At 36.0% G+C, this 24113-nt stretch overlaps 1 protein-coding gene across 1 annotated transcript in view; it reads left to right on the top strand.

Moving 5' to 3' along the window:
• TTBK2 (tau tubulin kinase 2) overlaps positions 1-24113 on the top strand; it is a 146569-nt gene that overhangs the window by 6277 nt on the left and 116179 nt on the right. The window contains exon 2 of the mRNA XM_063089106.1: positions 22104-22242. Coding sequence (XP_062945176.1) covers positions 22174-22242 — 69 coding nt within the window. The 5' untranslated portion in view covers positions 22104-22173. The remainder of the gene's footprint in view (positions 1-22103; positions 22243-24113) is intronic.

The raw sequence follows: 24113 nt of genomic DNA on the forward strand, positions 1-24113 counted from the left end.
TCCTTGAGTTTATCCTATCCTTGAACCTTATTTTTTGTTGCTTACATTAATTAGTTTATTAGATGCCTTAAAAAACTTAGTTGATATGTAGTCTTTGTAAACTTGTGTTTATATCTTATCTTGTTTTATTTTAAAACAATTTAGATAACTTTTTATAATGTGAAAAATGTAATATTACTTTTGTGATAGCTAGCTACTGTACATCTCACTATATTTTAATCTATTTTTGAAACATAGATCAGGTATTGTAAACTATTTACATAATAGATTATGATTACTTTGAAAACATCTGACCTTTTTAATAATAGGGGGTGTTTGGTGCAATTATAGTTTTGATCAAATTCAGAAAATTTTCAGACATTTCTTTTTCTTCTTTTTTTTCCCCCCCAGCTTGGAATCTCTGGACCCAATAAGTGTATCCAGAAAGTAAAATATCTATTAAAAGTAGAGAAAAACTTTTCAGACAGTATGGTTACAATAACTAACAACAAATAGAAGTATAAACAACATCTTTGTTCTCTCCCTCTGGGACTCCAGTTAGGCCTTTTGATGTTATGCCACAGCTCACTGATGCTTGTTCATTTGGTTTCCATCTTTTTCTCTATGTGTTTCATTTTGTCTAGTTACTTTTTAACATATCTTCAAGTTCACTAATCTTTTCTTCCACATTGGTTGATCTGGTGTTAGTCCCATCCAGTATATATATATTTTTAATGTATTTTTCATGTCAGATATATACTTTTCATGTCTAGTAGGGGTTTTTTTATATGTTACATTTCTTTCCTCCTCATGTTTATGCTTTTCTCTACTTTTTTGAACATATTGAATAAATTTATATGTTTTATTAAAGTCCTTGTTTAACAATTTAATCAAATGCAGTTTTTTCTTTGTCTGATTGGTATTTCTCCTTGTTTGCATTCCTGGTAATTTTCTTTCTTCTTTCTTTTTCTTTTTTTTTGGCTGGTTGGTACAGGGATTGAACCCCAGACTTCGGTGTTATGAGCACTGGTCTTTGGGTTGGTTGGTTAGCTCAGTTGGTTAGAATGCAACTTTATAACAACAACAACAACAAAAAATGATCAGTTAGTTAGAGCACTGGTCTAACCAACTTAGCTAACTGACCAGCCCCTGGTATTTTTTGACTGGGTGGCAGACATCATGATTTTACATTGTTGTATGCTGTATTTGTTTGTTTTGTATTCCTTTGAATATTTTTGGAATTTGTTCTGGGATACAGTTATTTGAAAGTAGTTGGACATGTTCAAGGCCCTGGATGTTTGAAGGTCTTTTTCACTCTGGCTAGTGGGTATACAAACTGTTCATAGCCCTATGTGAGCCTCAAGGATTGTTCTGCCTTTCCCTTTCTAGTGGTTCTTTCCTTGGCCTTGATCGTTTTCTCATACACATGTACTCAGTCATAAATACTCAGCCAAAGACTCAAAGGGAACCTGTAGTTCTCCAGAGCTTTCTCTCTGTGCAGTTCTCTCCTCTCCAGTATTCTTTCTCACAAACTTTAGCCTCCTTGACCTCCCCAAACCTCTGAAGTTCTGTCATCTCAACTCATTGAGACCTCTGGACTCTGTTAGGGTTTTCCACTTCTGTGCTGCAGCCTGAAAACCAGGCAGTAAGCTGGGACAATCATAGAATTCACTTCATTTATTTCCCTTCTCCCATGGATCTTTGTCTTGTGCCAGATCTCTGTCCTGTGCCACCCATTATCTAGCATCTGAAATTTTGTTGTTTTGTATATTTTGTCTGTTTTTTTAGTTGTTTAGGTGGGAGGATAAATCTGGTTCCTGTTACCCTATCATGGCCAAGAGCTAAAGAGGTCCAGTGGGTGTGTTTAAATCTCAAACAAAGGGCCGGCCCGTGGCTCACTCGGGAGAGTGCGGTGCTGATAACACCAAGGCCCCGGGTTCGGATCCCATATACGGATGGCCGGTTCGCTCACTGGCTGAGCGTGGTGCTGACAACACCAAGTCAAGGGTTAAGATCCCCTTACCGGTCATCTTTAAAAAAAAAAAAAAAAAATCTCAAACAAAGAGAAGTCATATTTCACACTTAGGCTGTCACTAGAATAGGTATTATGTTTATGCCCAAATTTATTTTTCTTACCTGTAGACTTTTCACAAGCTCTTTTGATGATTAGTTTTAGCACTGTACCCATTGAGATTAAAATCTTAGGTAGAAATAATTTTCTTGTATTTTTTTGTTAAAGAGAAGAATCTTATATAAACTATATACAACACTTGTAAAACCATGCTGTTGGGCTGGTCAGTTAGCTCGTTTGGTTAGTGTGTGGTGTTAGAACACCAAGGTCAAGGGTTTGGATCCCTTTACTGGCCAGCTGCAAAAAATAAAGAAAGGAAAATTTAAAAAAACCCGAAAACACCCTACAATTAAAAATGAATAAATAAGCCATGCTGTTTAGTGAACTATCTAGTTTTCACCTAAAACATAGAAGTTTATTTCTTTAGGCTGTCTAGATAATAGTAATAGTCTCCTAACTGGGGGCTGGCTGGTTGGCTCAGTTGGTTAGAGCACAGCCTTGTAACACCAAAGTCAAGGGTTCGGATCCCTGTATCAGCCAGCAGCCAGTTGCCAAAAAAAAAGAAAAAAAGTCTCCTAACTGAACTTCCCCTCCACTTACATTATATCATTCTCCTGTTCTGAAGTCCCTCAGTGGCTCTCCCTTGACTACTGAAACAGAATGAAGTCCATCCTCTTCCTAACCTGCTTTTTACATTCTGAATTCAGTTTACCTTTCAGGCCTTTGGAAGGCAGCTATGCTCACCACAATACCACCACTGTACTTCTTTCAGGCCTTTATATTCTTTCTTTCAATAAGAACTTTTTTCCATTTAAACTAATCTAATCATTCATTTTCCCATGCATATGTATGTTATGCTCATTTCCTCTTCTGTGCCTTTTTTTATCTCCTCAGTCAGTTAGCTTTTACCTTGAAACAAACCACCCCAAAATTTAGAGACTAAAACAATAATCATTTAGTAGTTAATCATTCTGTGGGTTGGCAGTTTGACTGGGCTCAGCTCAGTAGTTCTTCTTTTGGTCTTGTCAGGACTCACATGTGAGGCAGTCAGCTAACTTCTTCTCATGAGTCTGGGTTCCAAAATCAGCAAAAGGGGGCAAGTCCAGTGCACAAGTGCTTTTCAAGCTTCTGAACCATGTTTGCTAATGTCCCATTGGCCAAAGCAGTCACATGGCCAACCCCAATTTCAGAGATGGAGAAAGAATCTACCTCTTTATGGAAATACAGTGAGGTCATATTGCAAGGGATGTACATACAGGAGTGGGAGAAATTTGTGGCTGTTTTGCAGTTTACCAAATGGGCTCTAGAAATCCTATCTACTTCTTCTAAGAAACTTTGCGTGATGATCCTAGCCCATGTTTACCTTCCCTAATCTGATTTCTTGTTTGCATTTGGCCTTTACAATTTGACGTTGATTAACTTTTTATATTTTTACCTTTTAAATCCAGAGAACTGTTAATTTCTGTTTTTTTATTATGTGTTCTATTTCAAAGATTATTTTGGAAATAATTGTTTAACTTTTCTCCATCTCTTAACTTGATTGTAAACTCATTGAGGGAAAGCTATGCATTAAATAGACTTCTATCTACTCTTCTATGTATTAATGACATTTTATTGAATGAGTATATGTTAAAATTTTAAGTCAACTCTCAGTTATTTGCCAGAGGACTACTTAGTTTCATTTAACTAAATGTGAGGTGAAAGACATTTCATCTAGGGCCGAGCCCGTGGTGCACTCGGGAGAGTGCGGCGCTGGGAGCGCAGCGGCGCTCCCCCCGCAGGTTCGGATCCTATATAGGACTGGCTGGTGCACTCACTGGCTGAGTGCCGGTCACGACAAAGACAAAAAAAAAAAAAAAAAAAAGAAAGAAAGACATTTCATCTATTAAACATTATTGAAAGATTGTTCTGTGGTGGTGTGTTCTATTATGCTAGATACTAAGAATACAAAGATGAGTAGAACTGAGTGAGTAGATGCTCTTGACCTCAAGAAATTTATAGTTTGTTAGGAAGACATTGTTAATTATGTGTGTGTTTCTAAGACTGTCTCTTTACTCTGAACCTAGATTTCTGCTCCATGCTCAACTCATAGGCTAACTGGCTTTTTACCATTGCATAGATGGGGTACTCTCCTGCTGTCACACTGATAGATTATTGTTGCCTAACCTATTTTGTATCTGGCTTTAGCTGCCTCTGGTTTATATATCTATTATATGTTACTGTTCTTTTTATAAGAGATATTAATCATAGAGTTATAAAACATGTGAGGATACTTCAAAAAGTCTGTGGCAAAATGGGATTGAAAGGTAATACAGGGCCGGGCACACTTCCCTGACTTGGATAGAAGTCCTTCAGCCTCAGCTTGCTGCCCACACCAGAGCTCAGTTCCTCAAAAACTGTAAAACAAAAACTCAAGACAAAGAAGTTCAACAAGACTAGTGATTTCAGCACTGTGGCAAATTGGCCAACACCAAGTGAATTAGTGAACACTGAATATCAGAGTGTCGTCAGCCAAGGAAATAAGAAGCCACAAAATAGAAAAGAAAAAGAAGAAAAGGTTGAAAAGAGAAGTAATAAAGAAAACTGGGAAACAAAATTAGATGGTCCTTGTGAAAATGTCAGTGAGTATGAGGCTCGGTCAAGTAATCAATGGAAGAGAGCTAATAGGCGCAAGTGGGACCACTGCACTGAAATGATGTAAGGCCAGACAATTAAGAAAAACCTGGATCCCAGAACAGCTCAAGACGTCAACCTGAAGCAAATATATCACACATGAGAATAGGAGAAATGATACATGAAGTTGGAGAAAAGAAGTTAGAGAAAAGAAGAGATGAAGTTAGAGACAAGAGAGAGGATCAAGATGAAGTTTCCAGTGTAAGAAGTGAGGGTGGTAATATTCGAGGTTCCTTTAGAGGCCAAGGAAGAGGCTGAGGATGGGGAATAGGACAAGGCAGAGGAATTCCTTGATGTATGGCTTCATTTTTTGTTTTATTAAATTAGATAAACTTTGAAAAACGTGAGCAAGCCCTCGGTTAGTTTTTTATGCTGTTCTCTATTATGTTTTAACTAATTTTTTGTCTGATAATAAAGATGTTTTATATTTGTTAAAAAAAGGATAATATGAATCTTTCCATGGACTTTTTGAAGACCCCTATACTCATCTGTGTGCATTTTAAAGAATTATAAAGCCAAGAGTTCAAAAAATAGAACATTGCCAGAATCTCAGAAACCTGTTCCTGATCTCACTTGCCTTGTTTGCTCCAAAGATATCTATTTCCATTCTTATGATTTTTGTTTTAATCATGTCCTTGCTTTTCTTTATAGACTTACTACCTGTGTTTGCATCACTATTTAATATAGTTTAGTTTTACTTATTTTTGAACTTTAGTAAATGACTCACATTGTGTGTATTCTTTTGTCTTGATTTTTTTCTGTGTCTGAGATTCATTCATGTAGTTCAGCATAGCAGTAGTTTCTTCATTTTCATTTTAGTATAGTTTTTGTGGTAGGTGGAATAATGGTCTCCCAAAGATGTTCACATCCAAATCCCCCATATCTGTGAATATGTTACCTTACATGGCAGAAGGGACTTTGCAGATGTGATTAAATAAAGGCCTTTGAGAGGGGAAGATTGTTCTTGATTATCCAGGTGGGTCCAGTGTATCACAAGGGTCCTCATAAGAGGGAGGTGTATATAGTTTGTCAGAGAGAAATAAGGAGATGTGACAATTGAATCAGGGGAGGGGGTGGTGTGGGGAGAGAGAGAGAGAGAGAGATTGATTTGAAGATGCTACACCACTGGCTTTGAAGATTGAGGATGGGGCCATGAGCCAAAGAATTCAAGCAGCATCTAGAAGCTGGAAAAGGCAAGGAAATGAATTCTCCCCTAGAACCTCCAGAAGGAATGTAGTCCTGCTTACACCTTGATTTTAGCCTAATGGAAGCCTGGACTTCTGACTTACATAAATGTAAGATGATAAAACTGTTGTTTTTGCCACTAAATTATCACAGTTTGTTATGAGAGCAGTAGGAAACAAATAAAATTTTCTTACCGTACGAACATACTACAATTTATCTGTTCTCTTGCTGGATGCTTGGGTTGTTCCAGTTTGGGGCTTTTATCGATAATGTGACTGCAAACATTCTTGTATCTGTTGCCTTGTGCACGTGGGAAAGAGCATTTCTAGGATGTATACCTAGGAAAAGAGTTGCTGGATCACAGAGTATGCATATTTTCAGCTTGACTTTAAAATATAGAATTATTTTCAAAGTACATCTCCACTAGCAGTGTACAAGAGTCCTCGTTGTTTTGCTTTTTAATGATTTCTTCTTTGATGATATTAGCTATGATAATGCTTCCTTACTTTATGTAGATGGGTACTCAAACTTTTTTTTTAAATGGCTGGTCAGTATGGGGAACCAAACCCTTGACCGTGTTACAAGGCTGGGTACTCAAAATCTGCTTCAAGTTAAAATGCATTCGGGAACTAATTTATACTTTTTCCAATCTAGAGATAGTAGGTGGCATTAGTTTATTTTTATTATCTTTTTGATCAACTACTTTTCCTATTAATTTGAAAAGCAAAATTATAATATTGTAAATGCTGTAATTTAATTTGTTAATCACAGTTGTAGAGTAATAATTTTCTCTTGCCAACAAATATTTTTATATTAATTTGATAAGTAGTAGTTGTATAATAGGTTTCAATTCTGGGCCTCCATGCAAACGTGATCATTTCCTTTCATCAAGCAGTATAGAGACTGTTTTGGACAGTATTATGTCTGTAAATGAGACTATTTAACCTCCTATTGGTTAAGAAACATGCAAATGACATAATAAGTAATGACTACCATTTATTGAGCATAGTCGTGTGCTAGGCACTGTGATAAACACTTTACATATATCATATATTAGCATTTTTAATCCTTAGCCACCATTGTTATCCTATTTTAATAGATGAGAAAATTGAGGAACAGAGAAGTTAAGTAATGGGCCCAACAACTGGGATTTGAATGTAGGTAGTCTGGTTTCAATCTGTATTTTGTGAGGAGTCCCTGGAGTTAGAAGACAATAAGTTTACTGCAGTCTTATGTTAATTTCTCAGATAATACACTTGCAGGGAGTTCTCTTCATTAAGTCTTGTTTGGTCTGGTTTATGTTTTTTGAAGTTCTTATACAATTTTTAAAACATTTCCCTTTGTGCCTCTTATCATGTTTATTTTTGCTCTCTTTTTATAAAACTTTTTCCCTCTCTTATCTTTCTATTATATATGCATATGTGAATCTATATGACTTTACTTACAGTTTGATGTCTCATTTTGAGCCAATTAACTTCACCAAATATCTATTGATTAAATACAAAGTTCAATATTGGTTATGGCAGAGGATATAATGATAATATATGGTATTCATCTTCAAGGAATTTGTAGTCTAAGAAAGTGTTTACTTATTAATTTGTTGGCTATTTTCATCTCAATTTTTTCCTGTCTAACAAATGTTTCAAATGATTTTTTACCACATGTTATTTTATGTTTACAAATTGAATTCCCATTTAGTACGTTCTGTCCATATTTTGATCTTCTTTGAGTCTGTTTTGGCAACACCTCCAGATTTAGCATCTTTGTCAGAATTCATTAGTGTGTTATTTACTTGTTATTTTAGGTTGTTAAGGATATTACCAAGGAGGAATGTATTTAATTTCTCTGTAACAGTATCCAGTCTTCTTACTCCAAGACTGTTTATTTTTAAGTTATTAGTCTTATGGAAAAAATGAATCCAAAACAATTATTGACAATGTTGGTACTGCAGCCAAGTTACATTGGTTTTTCAGATACAGGTTGAACATCCCTAATCTGGAAATCCAAAATCAAATGCTCCAAAATTGGAAACTTTTTGAGCATCAATATGATGGCCTAAAGAAATGCTCATTGGAGCATTTCAGATTTTGGATTTTTAAATTAGAGATGTTCAACCAGTAAGAATTCTGCAAATATTCCAAAATGCAAAAAAAAATTGAAATCCAAAACTCTTCTGGTTCCAGGTATTTTGGGTAAGGGATACTCAACCTGTATAATCCATGATGTAGAATCAAAAAGGAACCTTGTGGTCATACATAACTTTGAGAAACTATTGCCCCATACCAGTAAAGCTTGATGTAGAGTTATCTATTGCTGCATAACAAATTACCCAAAACTTAGTGCTTTCATAATGTCTGTGGGTCAGGATTTTGGGTGTGACTCAGGTGGGTACTCTGTTTCAGGGTCAGTCACAGGCTGCAAACACGGTAGGCTGTAGCCATCCCAAGGCTGAACTGGGGAAAGATCTGTTTCCAAGCTCATTCTGATGGTTCAGTTGGGAGGATTCAGTTCCTGTGGGCTGTTGGACTGAGGGCCTCAGTTCCTTGCTAGCTGTTGGTACCTTAATATTATAAGATGAATCATATAAAATTCTAGTAGAAGCTGCCTCAGTTCTTTGCCATGTGGGCCATTTCATGGGGCAATGTGGCAGCTTGCTTCATCAGAGCAAGTAAGTGGAAAGAGCCAGAGAAAGAGGATGTGAGCAAGATAGACCTTACAGTCTTTTTTGTTGTTTTTTTTTGGAGGCTAGCTGGTCCAGGGATCTGAACCCTTGACCTTGGTGTTAGCAGTGTCACACTCTACCGATCGAGCTAATAGGCCAGCTCTATGTCACAGTCTTTTATAATCTATCTAGGAAGTGACATCCTATCAATTTTGCCATATTCTCTTCATTAGATGCAAGTCACAAGATCCACCCCACACTCAAGGGGAAGGGATTGATAGCAGGATATGGGGATCATTGGGAGCCACTTAGAAGTAGTCTGCCACACCTGGATATCTTATAGGATTCTGGGCCTTTCCCATAGTGTTCAGTTCCTAATTGGAACAGGTCTGTTCTTACATTTTTTCAGTTTTCTGTAGGACTCTACCTGGGATACCATTTTGTTCCATGATCTTCCCATTGGTGATTTAGAGTGACATAGTGAAAATTATTTGGCTTTTATAGTTATATCTAAGGGGTACCTAGTAGTAGTCTTATTTAAAATTTAAACTTTTTTATTTTGATACAATATACATAACATAGAACTTACCATTTTGACCATTTTTAAGTGTACAGTTAGTTCAGTGGTATTAAGTACATTAACATTGTTGTGTAGCCATCACCACCATCCATCTCCAGACTTCTGCATCTTCTCAAATGGAATTTCCATATGCATTTAACACTAACTCTCCATTTCTCCCTCCCCATAACCCCTGGCAACTACCATTCTATTTTCCGTCTTTATGAGTTTGACTACTCTAGGTACCTATTTACCCATATGATCCCTGGTGGGATCATATATTTGTCCTTTTGTGCTGGCTTCACTTAGCATAATATCTTCAAGGTTCATCTGTGTTGTAGCATGGGTGAGAATTTCTTTTTGAGATTGAATAATACTACATTGTCTGTATGTACCACATTTTGTTTATCCATTCATCTATTGATGGACATTTGGTTTGCTTCCACCTTCAGCTATTGTGAATACTGCTAAGTACTGCTAATCACTAATCATTCTCAGACTTTCTGTCAATTGTATAAATCTCCTCTAATTCATTCTCAGACTTTCTGTCAATTGTATAAATCTCCTCTAATTCATTCTCAGACTTTCTATCAATTGTATAAATCTCTCAGTGCATTCAGGTTCCTGCAGATGTTTTATCAATAGCACATCTTGAAACTAACTAAGGACTGTCAGCCATCAGTCAACTACTCATTAGCATACGAAAAGAGACGCATCACTTTGAAGAGTCCAAGGATTTTAGGAATTGTATGCCACTCATCTCACCAGTTTGTTTCTCTGTTTTGGAAAATAACTCATCAATGAACAAATTGGTGAGATGAATTATTTTCCAAAACAGAAACAAATTGGTGAGAAATAAGTTGGCATTGTTTTACATTTTTCACATCTCCTGAATGTTTGGCATTATAGAAGACAGCTGGATTCTCATGCTTCACTTTTAATCTCTTGTAATATGTTGCTTTTGTTGAAGTATGTGAGCAAAATATGGCCCCGTGTAGGTATGAAGCTGGAAAAGGGAGGAATATTTTGCTAGCCTTTTTATATAATTGTGGATTTCCTTTTAGAAACAAAAAAATTATTTAGAAAATTAATACATTATAAATGAACTCTTTTTGGGTATGATTGAATTCTTTTTTTTTTTTTTTTTTTTTTTTGTGACTGGCTGGTACAGGGATCGAACTCTGGACCTTGGTGTTAGTAACACACTCAAACCAACTGAGCTAACTGGCAGGCCCAATTCTGTGAATTCTAACACATGTACAGATTCATGTAACCCTCACTACAATCATAATAAATATTCATAATAGTTCATAGGTATTCATAATAGCTCCAACACACCTAAAAAACTTCCTCATACTATCCCTTTATAATCTCACTCTCACTCCTGGGATTATAACTCTTGGCAACCACTGATCTGTTCTCTGTCACTATAGTTTTGTTGTTTTGAGAATGTCATATTGTTACAAGGCATACTCAGCTTCTGGCTGAGGCTCCCCAAAATTGATACCAAACTCACAGGTCCTGCTGCCTGCTCCCAGACAAAAGCAAACTACTGAAAAGTCAAATGTTGGTGAATATGGAAGTCAGCTTTTATTTTGGAATACCAAACCTGAACGAGAATGGCCAAGCTTAAAGCCATCTCAAAGACTCAGGTTTACTGAGGGGTTTTTAAAGAGGGGGATGAGGGAATGGAACATGGGAAATGAAAAGGAGGAGGGAGAGGGACGTGAGCAGTGAGGGCTTCATGCAAGGTCTCAGGTGCAAGATCTTGCCAAGACTGGTTTCTGCTCCCATCCTTATCTCATGATCTGGGTAGTATGTGCAAGTCTACAGCTTCAGTCTGGCTGGAAAACAACTTTACCTTCATGTAAATAATGGTATCTTACCCCATAACCAAGGTTCAAAATATCAAATAACCATGGGAAAAGAGGGAACTCAGAGAAATGCATGCCAAGGAAAAAAAACTGTCTTTTAAAAATCTTATAGAGCCCATGTGATTTTTAGGTTCCAACAAGGCATCGGTCCTGCTCACTCCAACAATGTAAATATAATCATACAGTATGTAATTTTGTTTTGAGACTGGCTAGGGATGCCAGACATCCTTTCATGTATTTATTTGCAGTCAATATATTCTCATTGATGATGTGTCTGTCTTTCGCCCATTTTTAAATTGGGTCATTTGTTTTCTTACTGTTGAATTTCAAGTGTTCTCTGTATGTTCGGAATATAAGCCCATGGTTGGTTATGTGATTTGCAGACATTTTTCTCCCAGACTGTAGCTTGTCTTTTCATTCTTTTTTTTTTTTTAGCATTATTTATTATTTATTTATTTATTATTATTTTTTTTTAAAGATGACCGGTAAGGGGATCTTTTTTTTTTTTTTTTTTTTTAAATTTTATTTTGTCGATATACATTGTGGCTGATTATTGTTCCCCATCACCAATCTTTTCATTCTTTTAACAGCATCTTTTACAGAATAAAATTTTTGAATTTTGGTGCTGATAGCACCAAGGTCAAGTGTTCGATCCCTGTATTGGCCAGCTCCCCCCAAAGTAAATAAATAAATAATAAATAAACTGTGATGTTAAAAATTATTTGGCCGTATTTATAAATCAAGGTCAAGGGTTCAGATCCCCTGTGCTGGCCAGCCACCAAAAAAAAAAAAAAAAGGCTGTATTTGTTTGGGTCTATTTCTGGACTCTTTATTTCATTTACTATATTTCTGTCCCTTTGCCGATAATTCACTGTTTTGATTACTGTTGCTTTATATAGTAAGTCTTAAAATCATGTAGTATGATTCTTCCAATTTTATTATTTAAAAAAATATTTTGGGTAGTTTTTGCTTATGCACATAAATTTTAGAATTGGCTTCTCTGCATAAAATATTCTGTGTGGATTTCAGTTAGGATTGTGTTAATCTGTCAGTTTGTGAGAGCTTTTTTGTTATTTTAGATGCCCTTTATCAGTTTAAGAAAGTTTTCTTCTATCCCTAGTTTGCTGAGAGTTTATATTGTAAATGAATATTGAATTTTGTTAAATGCCCCTCCGACATTAAGTGACAGGTCATGTGGTTTCTTTTATAGACTGTTAATCTGATGGGTTTACATGAATTGATTTTTCAGTATTGAACCAGCCTTTCATCCCCAAGATAAACCATACTGGGTTTGTGGTGTATTATTCTTTTCATGTAATGCTGGATTGAACTTGCTAATATTTTATGAAGGATTTTCATGTCTATGTTCATGAGTAATATGAATCTGTTGTTTTGTTTTCTTATATTGTCTTCAACTAGTTTTGATATTGGGTTAATGCTGTACTGAAAGTGAGTCGGGAAGTGTTTCCTCCTCTTCTTTTTCTGAAAGTGATTTGTTTCATTTCTTCTTTAAATGTTTAGCAGAATTTGCCAGTGAAAAAAATCTAGGCCCAGAGATTCTTTTGTGGAAAGGTTTTAAATTATGGGTTCAACTTCTTTAATAGACTGTTCGCAGGCCGGCCCGTGGCTCACTCGGGAGAGTGTGGTGCTGATAACACCAAGGCCCCGGGTTCGGATCCTATATAGGGATGGCTGGTTAGCTCACTGGCTGAGCGTGGTGCTGACAACACCAAGTCAAGGGTTAAGATCCCCTTACTGGTCATCTTTAAAAAAAAAAAAAAAAAAGGACTGTTCAGACTATCTTTTTTATCTTGGGTGAATTGTGGTAGTTTGTGGTTTTTGAGGATTTGGTCCATTATTGTCCACTTTCTGTATGTAATTGTTTATAATATTTCCTTATTATACTTTTAATGTCTGTGGAGTCAGGAGTGATAACCCCTGTTTCATTCCTAATATTGATAATTTGTGTATTCTCCTTTTTTCAGTTTTCCTAAAAGCTTATGAATGTTACTGATCTTTACAAAGAACAAGCTTTTGGTTTCGTTGATTTTTCTCTATTGGTTTTAATTTCATTATTTTTCTGCTCTTCTTTCTTTCCTTCTGCTTGTTTTGGGGGTTTAGTTTGTTCATTTTTAGCTTTTTTAAGTTGGAAGCTTAGATTATTAATTTGAAAGTTTTTCACTGTTCCAACAAAAGCTTATAATGCTATAGTTTTCCCTCTAATCACTGCTTTAGCCATACCCCACAAATATTTATATGTTGTATTTTAATTTTTGTTCACTTCAAAATATTTTCTAAATTGCCTGGAGACTTCCTCTTTAAACTATGAGTTATTTAGAATAGGCATTGGCACTCCTTTTCTTAAGGGTCCAGATAAGTTAGGCCCGAGTGCCATAGAGTCTCAGTTGCAACTACTTAGCTGTACCCTAGTACACTAGTCCCCCTTCTCCACAGTTTTGCTTTCTGTGGTTTGTTACCCATGGTCCAAAAACATTAAGTGGAAAATTCCAGAAATAAACAATTCATAAGTTTTGCACCATTGTGACTAGTGTGATTAAGTCTTGCACGATGCTTTCCACTGGAATGTGAATCATTCTGTTGGCCAGTATATCCATGCTGTATACACTCTCCACCCATTAGTCACTTAGTAGCTGTCTAGGTTATCAGATCAACTGTCATGGTATCTGTCCGGTTCAAATCAGTGGTGGTAAGTAACAAAAGGAGCCAGGCAATGGGTTCAAGGCAAGCTTTAATGGAAGCGCTCTTGGGCGAGGTTCCGTGGCCTGCAAGGGAGTGAGGCCAGGGAAGTCACGCCCAGGGTGAATACAAACAGGTATTTATATGGGAGGGCTGTGGGTGGGTTTTTGCCCATATATGGTGTGGAATTGAGCAGGGTTCAGTTTCTGGTTCCCGCCTAACAGGGGTGACATGGCCCTGGGCCATTACTCTGCCAGGGAAGTTCTGGGGAGGGTAAGGGGGGAGGGGTGGAGTTAACAGGGTAGAGGCTCCTTGGTCACTTTGTCTCCACTTTCCGGTACTACTGATCCCACCAGCCCAGCAGTATCACATTGCTTCTGTTCAAGTAACCTTTATTTTACTTAATAATGGCCCTCACACACAAGAGTAGTGGTGCTGCCAATTCTCCTGTGCCGAAGAGAAGCTGTAAAGTGCTTCCTTTAAATGAAAAGGTGAAAGTTCTTTTCTTTAAATTAAATTTTATTTTATCAATATGCAATGTAGTGAAAAGGTGAAAGTTCTTGACTTAATAAGGCAAGGGAAAAAAATCATATGCTGAAGTTGCTAAGAGGGCTGGCTGGTTAACTCAGTTGGTTAGAGTATGGTGTTATAACACCAAGGTCAAGATTTGTATCTCATACTGGCCAGCAATAAAAATAAAGAAAGAAAAGAAGTTGCTAAGATCTATGATAAGAATGAGTCTTCTGTCTGTGAAATTGTGAAGAAGAAAATGTAAGTTTGTTCTAGTTTTGCTTTTGCATCTCAAACTGCAAAAGTTGCAGCCACAGTGCATGATAAATGTTTCCTTCAGATGGAAAAGGCATTAAATTTGTGTGTGGAAGACATGGACAGAAATGTGTTCCATTTGATGGCAGTCAGGTTTGGTATGGTTTCAGGCATCCACTGGCGGTCTTGGTGAGGATAAAGGGGGACTACTGTAGTACAAAAGCAGTGGTGGACAACATATAAATGAATGGGTGTGGCTTTGTTCCAAAAAAATGTTAGTTATAGAGGCAGACCCCTGGCCCTGTTGTTTTTATTTAATTTCCAAGTGTTTGTACAGTTTCTTATTATCTTGCTATTATTGATGTCTAGCCTAATACCATTATTATAAGAAAACATATTATGTGTGATTTCAGTTCTCATTGTTTTGTGACCTGGTATATTATATGGTCTTGGTGTATGTTCCATGTGCACTTGAATATGTATTCTGCTTTTGCTGGATGGAGTGTTCTATAAACGTCACTTTGTTCCAATTGTTTGGTTGTGTTCTGATTCAATTCTCTGATACAGTCTGGGTGTTCTATAATTCAGTTCAATTCTGACACTAATTGCTTCAAGTTAGTGTAGACCCCACAGGTTTCAGGGCTCAGTTCCACAAGACTACTTCCACTTCAGACTCCAGCCACAAGTCTTGGATGTCCCCAAGGCACATGAATTTTGCCTGGTTGGGTACAAATTTGGTACTTCCCACTAAAACCTTAAGTTCAATAATGACTCACAGAACTCATGAAAGTGCTATATTTAAAATTACCCTTTTATTATAAAGGATATGAATGAGCAGCTAGATGAAAAACAATAAGTGGCAAATCCGTAAGGATCCCAAGTACAGGAGCTTCTGTCCTCATGGAGTCAGGGTGCACCATCCTCTTGGTGCATCAATATGTTCACCAACCAGGAAGTCCCTTGAGACTTATTCAGAGTTTTTAATATCTGGAGTTTATTATGTAGGCCCGATTGGTTAAATCATTGGTCATGTGATTGAACTCCAGCCCCCCTTTTCCAGGAAAAGGTCTTGGGGTAAGGATGAAATTCCCAGCCTTCTAGTCATAGGCTTTCTGGTGACAGCCCCCATGCAGAAGCTTGGAGTCACTTCATTAGAATAACAAAGGCTTAGGAAATTCCAAACTTTGCCAGGAACTGGAGATAAAGACCCGTTCCCTGACACTGAAATGTAAAGTAGGAGAAAACAAACTTTTCTCTACTATTCCATTCCACTCAGTACTTCTGGCAAATGGCAGGGAAGTGGGATTTGCTAGAGTGGTTCACAGAACTCAGGGAAGCACTTTACTTATGCTTATTGTATGATAAAGGATACAGATAAACAGTTAGATGAAGAGATACATAGGGCAAGGTCTGGAAGGGTCCTGAGTACAGGAGTTCCTGTCCCTTTGGAGTTGGGGTATGCCACCCTTCTAACACATGCGTATGTTTACCAGTCTGGAAGCTCTCCATACCTCATCCTTTTGGGTTTTTATGGAGGTGTCATTAAGGCATGATTGATTAAATCATTGGTCATTGGTGATCAACTCAACCTTCAGCCCCTCTCCTCTCTCTAGAGCTTGGAGGGTGGGGCTGAAAGTTCCAGACTTTTAATCACAGGGTTGGATCCCCTGGCAACCAGCCCCCCTATTCTTAGGGGCTTCCCAAAAGTGACATCATTAACAAAAACTCAGATAAGGTTGCAAGAAACTATAATCAATAACAAAGATATTCCTATCACCTTTACCTCTCTGGAGCTATTTCAGGAACCAAGGATAAAAACAAAATATTATAACAAAAGACGCTTGTATCACACTAATCACTTAAGAAATTACAAGAGTTTTAGGAGCTCCGAACAGAAACCAGGGAGGAGGACTGAATATATATATTTTTTATTATAAAACAATATAGCAATCAAATATAGTTTTAAATTATACCACAGTGGTGCTGTTTAATCTTCTATAATCTTTCTGACTTTCTGTTTACTTATTTCTTTGTGGCAGGAGTGGTGAAGTGAAGTCCATAGTTACAATTATGGATTTCTCTATTTCTCCTTTCAGTTTGTTAATTTTTTATTTCGTGTATTTTGATACTCTTTTTTTAGGTGCATACACACATAAAATTTCTTTGTAGATTGGCCCTTCCATGATAATATAATGTGTCTATCTCTAGAGATTTTCTTTGCTGTGAAGTCTACATTGTCAGACATTATAGATACTCCAGCTTTCTTTTGGTTAGTATTTGCAAGATATATCTTTTCCCATCTCTTTGCTTTTAACCTACATGTGTCATTATTTTTGAAGTGATTTTCTTGTAGGCTCGTATTCATCCTGCTGATCTCTGTCTTCTCAGTGTTTGGGCCATTTGTATTTAATATAATTACTGACATGTGGATTTAGGTCAACCATTATTTGTTTTATGTTTATCCCTCTAATTTTGCTCTTTTGTTTCTCTTTTCTACCTTCTTTTGAATTTGAAAGAAAGTGAGCTAAGATGCTGGGTAATGTTCAAGCTTTATTAAAGAAGGAAATCTGCTGGGCTGTGCTCAGAATGGCACAGGGTCTGGGGCTGCCCTGAAAATGGTGGACAGCACCAGGTGTGGAGGTGGTAGAGCTTATACAGTGTGCAGGGGCTGGCTGATACCATCAAGGAGGATCATTATGCTAATGTGGATTGGGGTGGAGAACTGCATCCTTGCAGAAACAAAAGGGGTTTCAGTTTAAGTCAGGAGTCTTCTCGTAAAGGGAAGGCGGTAGGGGAGGAGGTGGGCGGCATCATTTGTACTTGGGCTTGTCTAAAGTGGCGCTGGTTATGTTGCAGATCTATTAGAACTAACTTGGGCCAACCCCGTGGCTCACTCGGGAGAGTGCAGCGTGGGTTCCGATCCTATATAGGGATGTCCGGTGAGCTCACTGGCTGAGCGTGGTGCGGGCGACACCAAGTCAAGGGTTGCCATCCCCTTACCGGTGACAAAAAAAAAAAAAAAATTATCTTAACATGTTTTGTATTTTACTTTATTTTATTTTTTTGCTTTTAATTATCTCTCTTTGTATAGCTTTTAAAGTGGTTGTGCTAGGCTTTAAAATATACCTACTTAACTTTTTACAGTCTACTTAGAATTATTGTATTACCATTTCAAGTGGAATGCAGAAATCTAAGTATCAACACATAAGTTCCTTTACCATTTCACCTTTTTCTGTTGGAGTAGTATTATGAATTATATCTATATACATTGAAAAATCTCTTTAGGCAGCATTTTAATTTTTGCTTTTAACTTTCAAACTTATTTTAAACAACTCAAGAGAAGATTAGTTTCTGTTGCTTTCCCTGTTACTCCAAAATTTCATTCCTGTTATTCCAAAATTTCCTGTTATAATTTCCGTTTTCTCAGAAGAGCTTTCCTTGGCAATTCTTTCTGATGAGAAATCCAGTCAATTAAATCATTGTTCTCCTATAAGTAATGTGTCATTTTTCACTGGCTGTTTTTAAGTGTTTTTCCTTGAGTTTAATTTTCAGCATTTGGTTGTGATGTGTTTAGGAGCAGTTTATTAATTTATTTTTTGGGGTACTTATCCTGTTCACTCAGCTTCTTCATGTTGTTTTATCTCTTTAAAAATTTTAGGAAGTTTCAGCCATTTTTCAATTTTTTTCTTTCCTATACTTTTCCCCCTCCTTCTATGACTCTAGTGACACAAATGTTAGAATATTTGGTATTGTCCCACTGGTCCCTGGGGTCTATGTTCACTTACAAAAATCTTTTGTTTTCAAATGGGGTAATTTCTGTAGATTTATCTTCACGTTTACTGACTCTTCCCTCTGACACCTCCATTCTTCTATTGTCTTACTAGTGAAGTTTTAAAATTTCCGTTACTGTATTTTTCACTTCTAAAATTTCCATTTACTTCTTTATATCTTCTGTTTCTTTACTGAGACTTTATATCTTTCTATTCATTTCCAAGGTGTTCACCTTCACTACTTGGAGCATTTTTATAGTAGCTGCTTTTAAGTTTTTGTCGGATAAGTCCTAAATTTGTGTAGTCTTGGCATTTGCATCTGTTTATTGTCTTTTCACATGTAAATTGAGATTCTCCTGGTTCTTTGTATGCTTGGTAATTTTGCATTGTATGCTCATCATTTAAAAAATTGTGTTTTGAGATATGCTTTGGTTTCTCTTCAAATCCTATAAACCTTTTGCCTTTTACTAAAAAATTATGTTTTGAGATCAGAGTTTTATATAAATTCTATGGAGAATGTTGATATTTTTTGTTTTAGACATCCAGTTGTGTTCAGGTTGCAAGTTCTGACTAGCCACCATGTGTTTTGGTTTTAATATTATTTCAGTTTTCAAAGCCTTTGCAGGGATATTCAGATCTGTTGCAGATGTGCATCACTAAGTAGCCAATCAGACCTGGGCCTTGGGGTCTAAGCCTTAGTTCAGTTCCCAAAGTCAATGGTATGCTGTTTATTGTCAGATCTTTTAGTGATGTTACGTTTGATCAGCCTAAATAGTATCAATCTCATCTATCCACTGTAAAGTTCTATGTTAACTACCCTTTCACCTAAGAGTTTTAGCAGCCACTAATATAATCATTGCCTGTATCATTTCATTAGATGCAACAAAATGGTGCATTTTAAATTTTACCATCATCAATTTCTTAGTTTCCTTGAAGTGCAGTTAATACACAAAAGATGGGATAAGTGATTGATTTATTTTCCTTTTATTTATACTCAGAGTACTGAGTTCTGGTGCCCTAACAATTGTTTCTAATGTTGATTAGTTGGGGCTTTCTCTCTCTTTTTCTTTTTTGAGTGTCGTTATGAACTCGGGTTTTTATATACTTGTTATGTTTCAATTCATTGCAATCATTTTTTTTTTTTTTTTTTTGATGCTCAAATTTTCCCACCTTTAACCAGTTCTAGCCCCTTCCAGTTGGCTCCTGTGTCCTTTTGACTTGTCCCCATTATCTAGGACACAGGTGGTGGATTTACATACCATGAAGATAATGAAACTTAAGCTTCCTGGTTCTTTATTTGCCATGTGCTTTTTTCAAGGCTTTGGGACCAAGACTGAAGCAATTAGTGATATGATTTTGTAAAATTAGGAAAAGTAAGACATAAAAAAGAGGGTAGGCGGGTGGGTACTTATATAAGCTTCAGGCCCCATAAAACCTGGATATGTCCATAGTCTTTGGTATGTTCCTCTTAAGCAACAGCAAGATTCTAGGCTCATCTTTTACATTTTGTGTCCCAGTCTTGGTAATTTCTCCAAGGAGCCTTGTTTCTTTTTCTGAGGGAAATGGTATTTTGAAACCTCAATCTGGATTCTAGGGGTACTGAATGCTACTGGGTTGCGTTGCTTTTTAGGATTTCTCAGTGGTTAGAGTTGTAAAATATACATTTAAATAAAGATCATAATGTTTTCATGTTTTCTTTAACATAAGAGTTCAGAATTTTTACCTAACCTTTTTGATTTTTATATTTATTTCTTTTTATATTGAAATTTTGACTCCTAATGACTTAAAATACTTATTTTCTGTGTCCTGCAATATATTTATAATAGTTTTTAAATATCAGTATTGATATTACTTCCAACTGTAACACTACTGAATGCAGTTTTAAGATTTCTTTGTGGTTCTTTTATTACTTAAGATATATCCCACTGGGGTGTACTATCAAAATACTATATTTTAAAGCCACTTTAATTATTTTCTATGTGATTATGCCACAAACTTGGTACGCAATGGGTTATTAGTTTCAGTTTGTTTTAAATTTTTAGAGAATATCCCCGCTCCATTTTTAGTATTTGTCTTTTCTTTTTTTGATTTAATTTTGCCTTTTAATTATCTTGAAGATGGCACCACTCAATATCTGAAGAAAATGCTCAAATTATTGTACATTATACAAGTGAGAGTTATGATTGTAGGACATAATATCTCTGAATGAAACAAACTGCTCATCTTTTATTGGGTTTTAGGAATTGTGAAGTTCAAGGATTGGTGAAGCAGGAGTATTTAGCAATTGGCTTATGTTTTGTTATACAAATATGATTATGAAGCGTGGCTGTTATTGATTGGTTGACATTCTGAAGTGGATCACTCATACATAGCTATCATTAATAGACCAGGATGAGTTTAAAGCCAGTTCTGATGATTCCTTGTTGCTATGGTCCTCTCTTGAATTTGGAGTACAGACAACATTTTTGTCTTATGTAAAACATTTACATGGTTCCAAAATCAAAATTATGTCACAGGTAGTCACAGAAGTCTGGCTTCATTCTTATCCGCTCCATCCTCTTTTCCTTTCTAATGAATAAAGGTTGGTAAACAACAGGCTGCAGGCCAAATTTGGCCAAGTACAAGTACTTTTAATTTTGTAAATAAAATTTTTTTGGAAAATAGCTACACTCATTTGTTTGCATATTATCTATGGCTTCTTTTGTGCTCCACAGGCAAAGTTGAGTAGAATGCATGAATTGAGTAGAATATATGGCCTGCAAAGCCTAAAATATTTACTTTCTGGCCCTTTACTAAAAAAATATGCTGAACTGTGCTGCTATGGAGAATAATTTTCATCACTTTTTAGCTTATACTCCCTTTTTTCTTTTTCTTTCTTTTTTTAATAATAAAAGCAAGGGGCTGGCCGATTAGCTCAGTTGGTTAGTGTGTGATGCTGCTAATACCAACGTCCAGAGTTTGATCCTTGTACCAGCCAGCCACCAAAAATAAATAAATAAAAAATAAAAGCAAATACTTACATATACTCAACATATACCTCCCTTTTACATAAAAGGTAGCATACTATAAACCCTTTGCTGCATCTTGCTTTTTTTCACTGAACAATGTATCCTGAAAATGACTCTATCAATATATCTCTTGTTCCTGTACTAGGTTACAGTTTTCATCTCCTTTAGGCCATATTTTTCTGCTGTATCTTCATTTTCTACAGGTATGCTATTCATTTTACATCTTTTTTTTTTTTTGGCAGCTGGTGGGTATAGGGATTGTGAACCCCAGAAGTTGGTGTTGTCAGTACCATGCTCTAACTTAACTGAGCTTAACTGGCCAGCCCATTTTACAATTATCCTCTTTTTCTTACAATATGATTATATCAGGATTGATCAACAGCCCTTTTTTGTGTTTGTGTTTATTTCATATGCATTTTAAGTGCATTTTGTAACATTAAAATATTATTAGCTCTAATGATGTTAAGATCTAAGTTACAACCTATTAAAACATATGCTGTTGTAAATTAGGTACCATGTCTTTTTCTTCAGCAGTATGTTGTACTCAGAATAGTGGTCAGTCTGGGTCAAGTGCCATTGACACCCTATAGTCTAGCAATCTCAGTTAATGTAAATAATTTGTTTTTTGATAACATTTTTATAAAGTCTAGCTATCTCATTTGGCATCTGTAATGGAAAGATATTTGCTTTTTTTTTTATATGCATTAAACAGTTTTTGGAAAGTTTGTGGATTTTTTCCCCCTCTTTTCCAAGACAGCAACCTAATTAATGTATAGGATTAGTAGTGCTTCTTGGAGCTGGAATGTTATTTCTGTTAATTAGTTAGCCCTTATATGTTGCTGCTGTTTCTTTTGTTTTAGGTTAAATGGAAACCATCCTTGGGAACTGGAATCCTGTGTAGCTAGCTTTTCACCATATCAGCGTATTGCAATGAGTGGGGGAGGAGAGCAGCCGGATATCCTGAGTGTTGGAATCCTGGTCAAAGAAAGATGGAAAGTGGTAAGTATACATGAGAGAGAGAGAGAGAGAGAGAGAGAGAGAGAGAGAGAGGAGAGTGTGTGGGTACATGTGGGGAAGGAATTTTTTGGTATCCTGATAAAACAGCATTTCAATTAGGAAATGTATTAGTCTGTTTTTATGGCTTATAACGAAGCACACTGAACTGGGTGATTTATAAAGAAAATGAAATTTATTGCTTACAGTTTCTGAGGCTGAGAAGACCAAAGCCCATCTGGTGGTGGTGACAGTGACCCAGGGGTCCCTCATTGCAAAACGGTGGGAGCAGAGAGAGCAGAGAGAGGCAGACTCTCTTCTTTTGAAGCCCTCAGAACCACTCCCCTGACCACCATCTTTAATCCATTCACTACTGCACAGTCCTACAATCAAATCACTTATTCAAGGCTCCACCTTTCAATTACCATAACAGGATATCTCACCCTCTTAACAGTTACAGTGGGGCCTAAGTTTCTAACACATAAAACTTGAGGGACACAATTGAAGCTTCAGGGAGTTTTGGGGTGACATAATTCAGTCCACTACAGGAAATAATACATTCATTGCTTATATGCCTAAAGCAGTTATTTTCTGATATTTTCTTATGATTGTTTATGCCCTAATTCTTTCTCTTGTTTCATATAGTAATAAATTATCCTAAGTTTCAATACCTAATATTGAGTAAGGTAAATAAATGTACTTAGGGAAAGAACAAATAAAAAAAATACAATGTTTGAAAGTACAGTGAACTACTCGTTCTTTATTTTTTAACTGTCTATTAAGGAAAATTGTACATGTACATAAAAATAGATGGATATAATGAACCTCCATGTATTCATGACCCAGCTTAAACACTCAGCAATTATGGTTAATCTTATTTCATCTCTTTCATATCACTCCCATAATATCTTGAAGTGATCTTTAACCTTAGCATTTCTTTTGTACATACTTTGTTGTCTCTCTAAAAGATAAAGACTTCTTTTTAAAAAATGTAATCATAATATTTATCACACCTAAAAAAAGTAGTAATTTCTTGATATCATTTAATATTCTTTCAATTTCCAGATTTCTCTGGTTGTTTTGTAAATTTTTAACAGTTTGAATCAATATCCAAATAAGGTCTGGATATTGCAGTTGTTTGACATCACTTATGTATCTTTTAATTTCTAGATTTTTCTTCATCAATATTTTTTTCTTTATAATTTATTTACTGAAGAAATTAGGTGATTTGTCTGTAGAACTTCCCATGGTTTAAATTTTGCTGATTGCTTTAATGTGGTGTTAACATTCTTCCCTGTCTTATGTATTTCACGTAAATTGGTAGTTATAGCTAGAGGCTTGCTTAGATCTGTGTTCAAGTTTGTTTTTTGAAGTGGGGGCTTTTTTTTTTTTTTCATAAATGATATTGTGAGCTTTCACCAGGAGGCATATAATGTATTATTGTCCATTTTTTTTTGTGGAGTTAGCAGCTATTGATGATCATTGCCTAGGTCTATTAATTCATTAGGGATTGCAAATTGGTGATGTTGTATCATTCTTTCATTTATTAGTTGAAATATATTTATAAAAAGAAATTGCCTATCATCAACTATTTGATTGTCCTGGGATACAGTTTAATTAGGAAAGCAAGATAAATGCTTGCTTGTTTTTTTTAATTTACCAGTTTTCAAAATAATGAATTGGTTTCCTAGCATCCTCCAAAAGTGATCAGTGAGATTTGTTTTTTAGTATTATTAAGAATTCATGGATATAAACATATTTGATATGTTTTAGTTCATTGTAGTTATTGTCTTTATAGATGTTCAAATTGTCTACTTTGACTAAGGGGAGACATCCTTCAGGTTGTCTCCTGAGTTCTTTTGATGTGATCCTAATAA

Source organism: Cynocephalus volans, chromosome 3, assembly GCF_027409185.1.
Source record: "Cynocephalus volans isolate mCynVol1 chromosome 3, mCynVol1.pri, whole genome shotgun sequence".
NCBI classification, from domain to species: domain Eukaryota; kingdom Metazoa; phylum Chordata; class Mammalia; order Dermoptera; family Cynocephalidae; genus Cynocephalus; species Cynocephalus volans.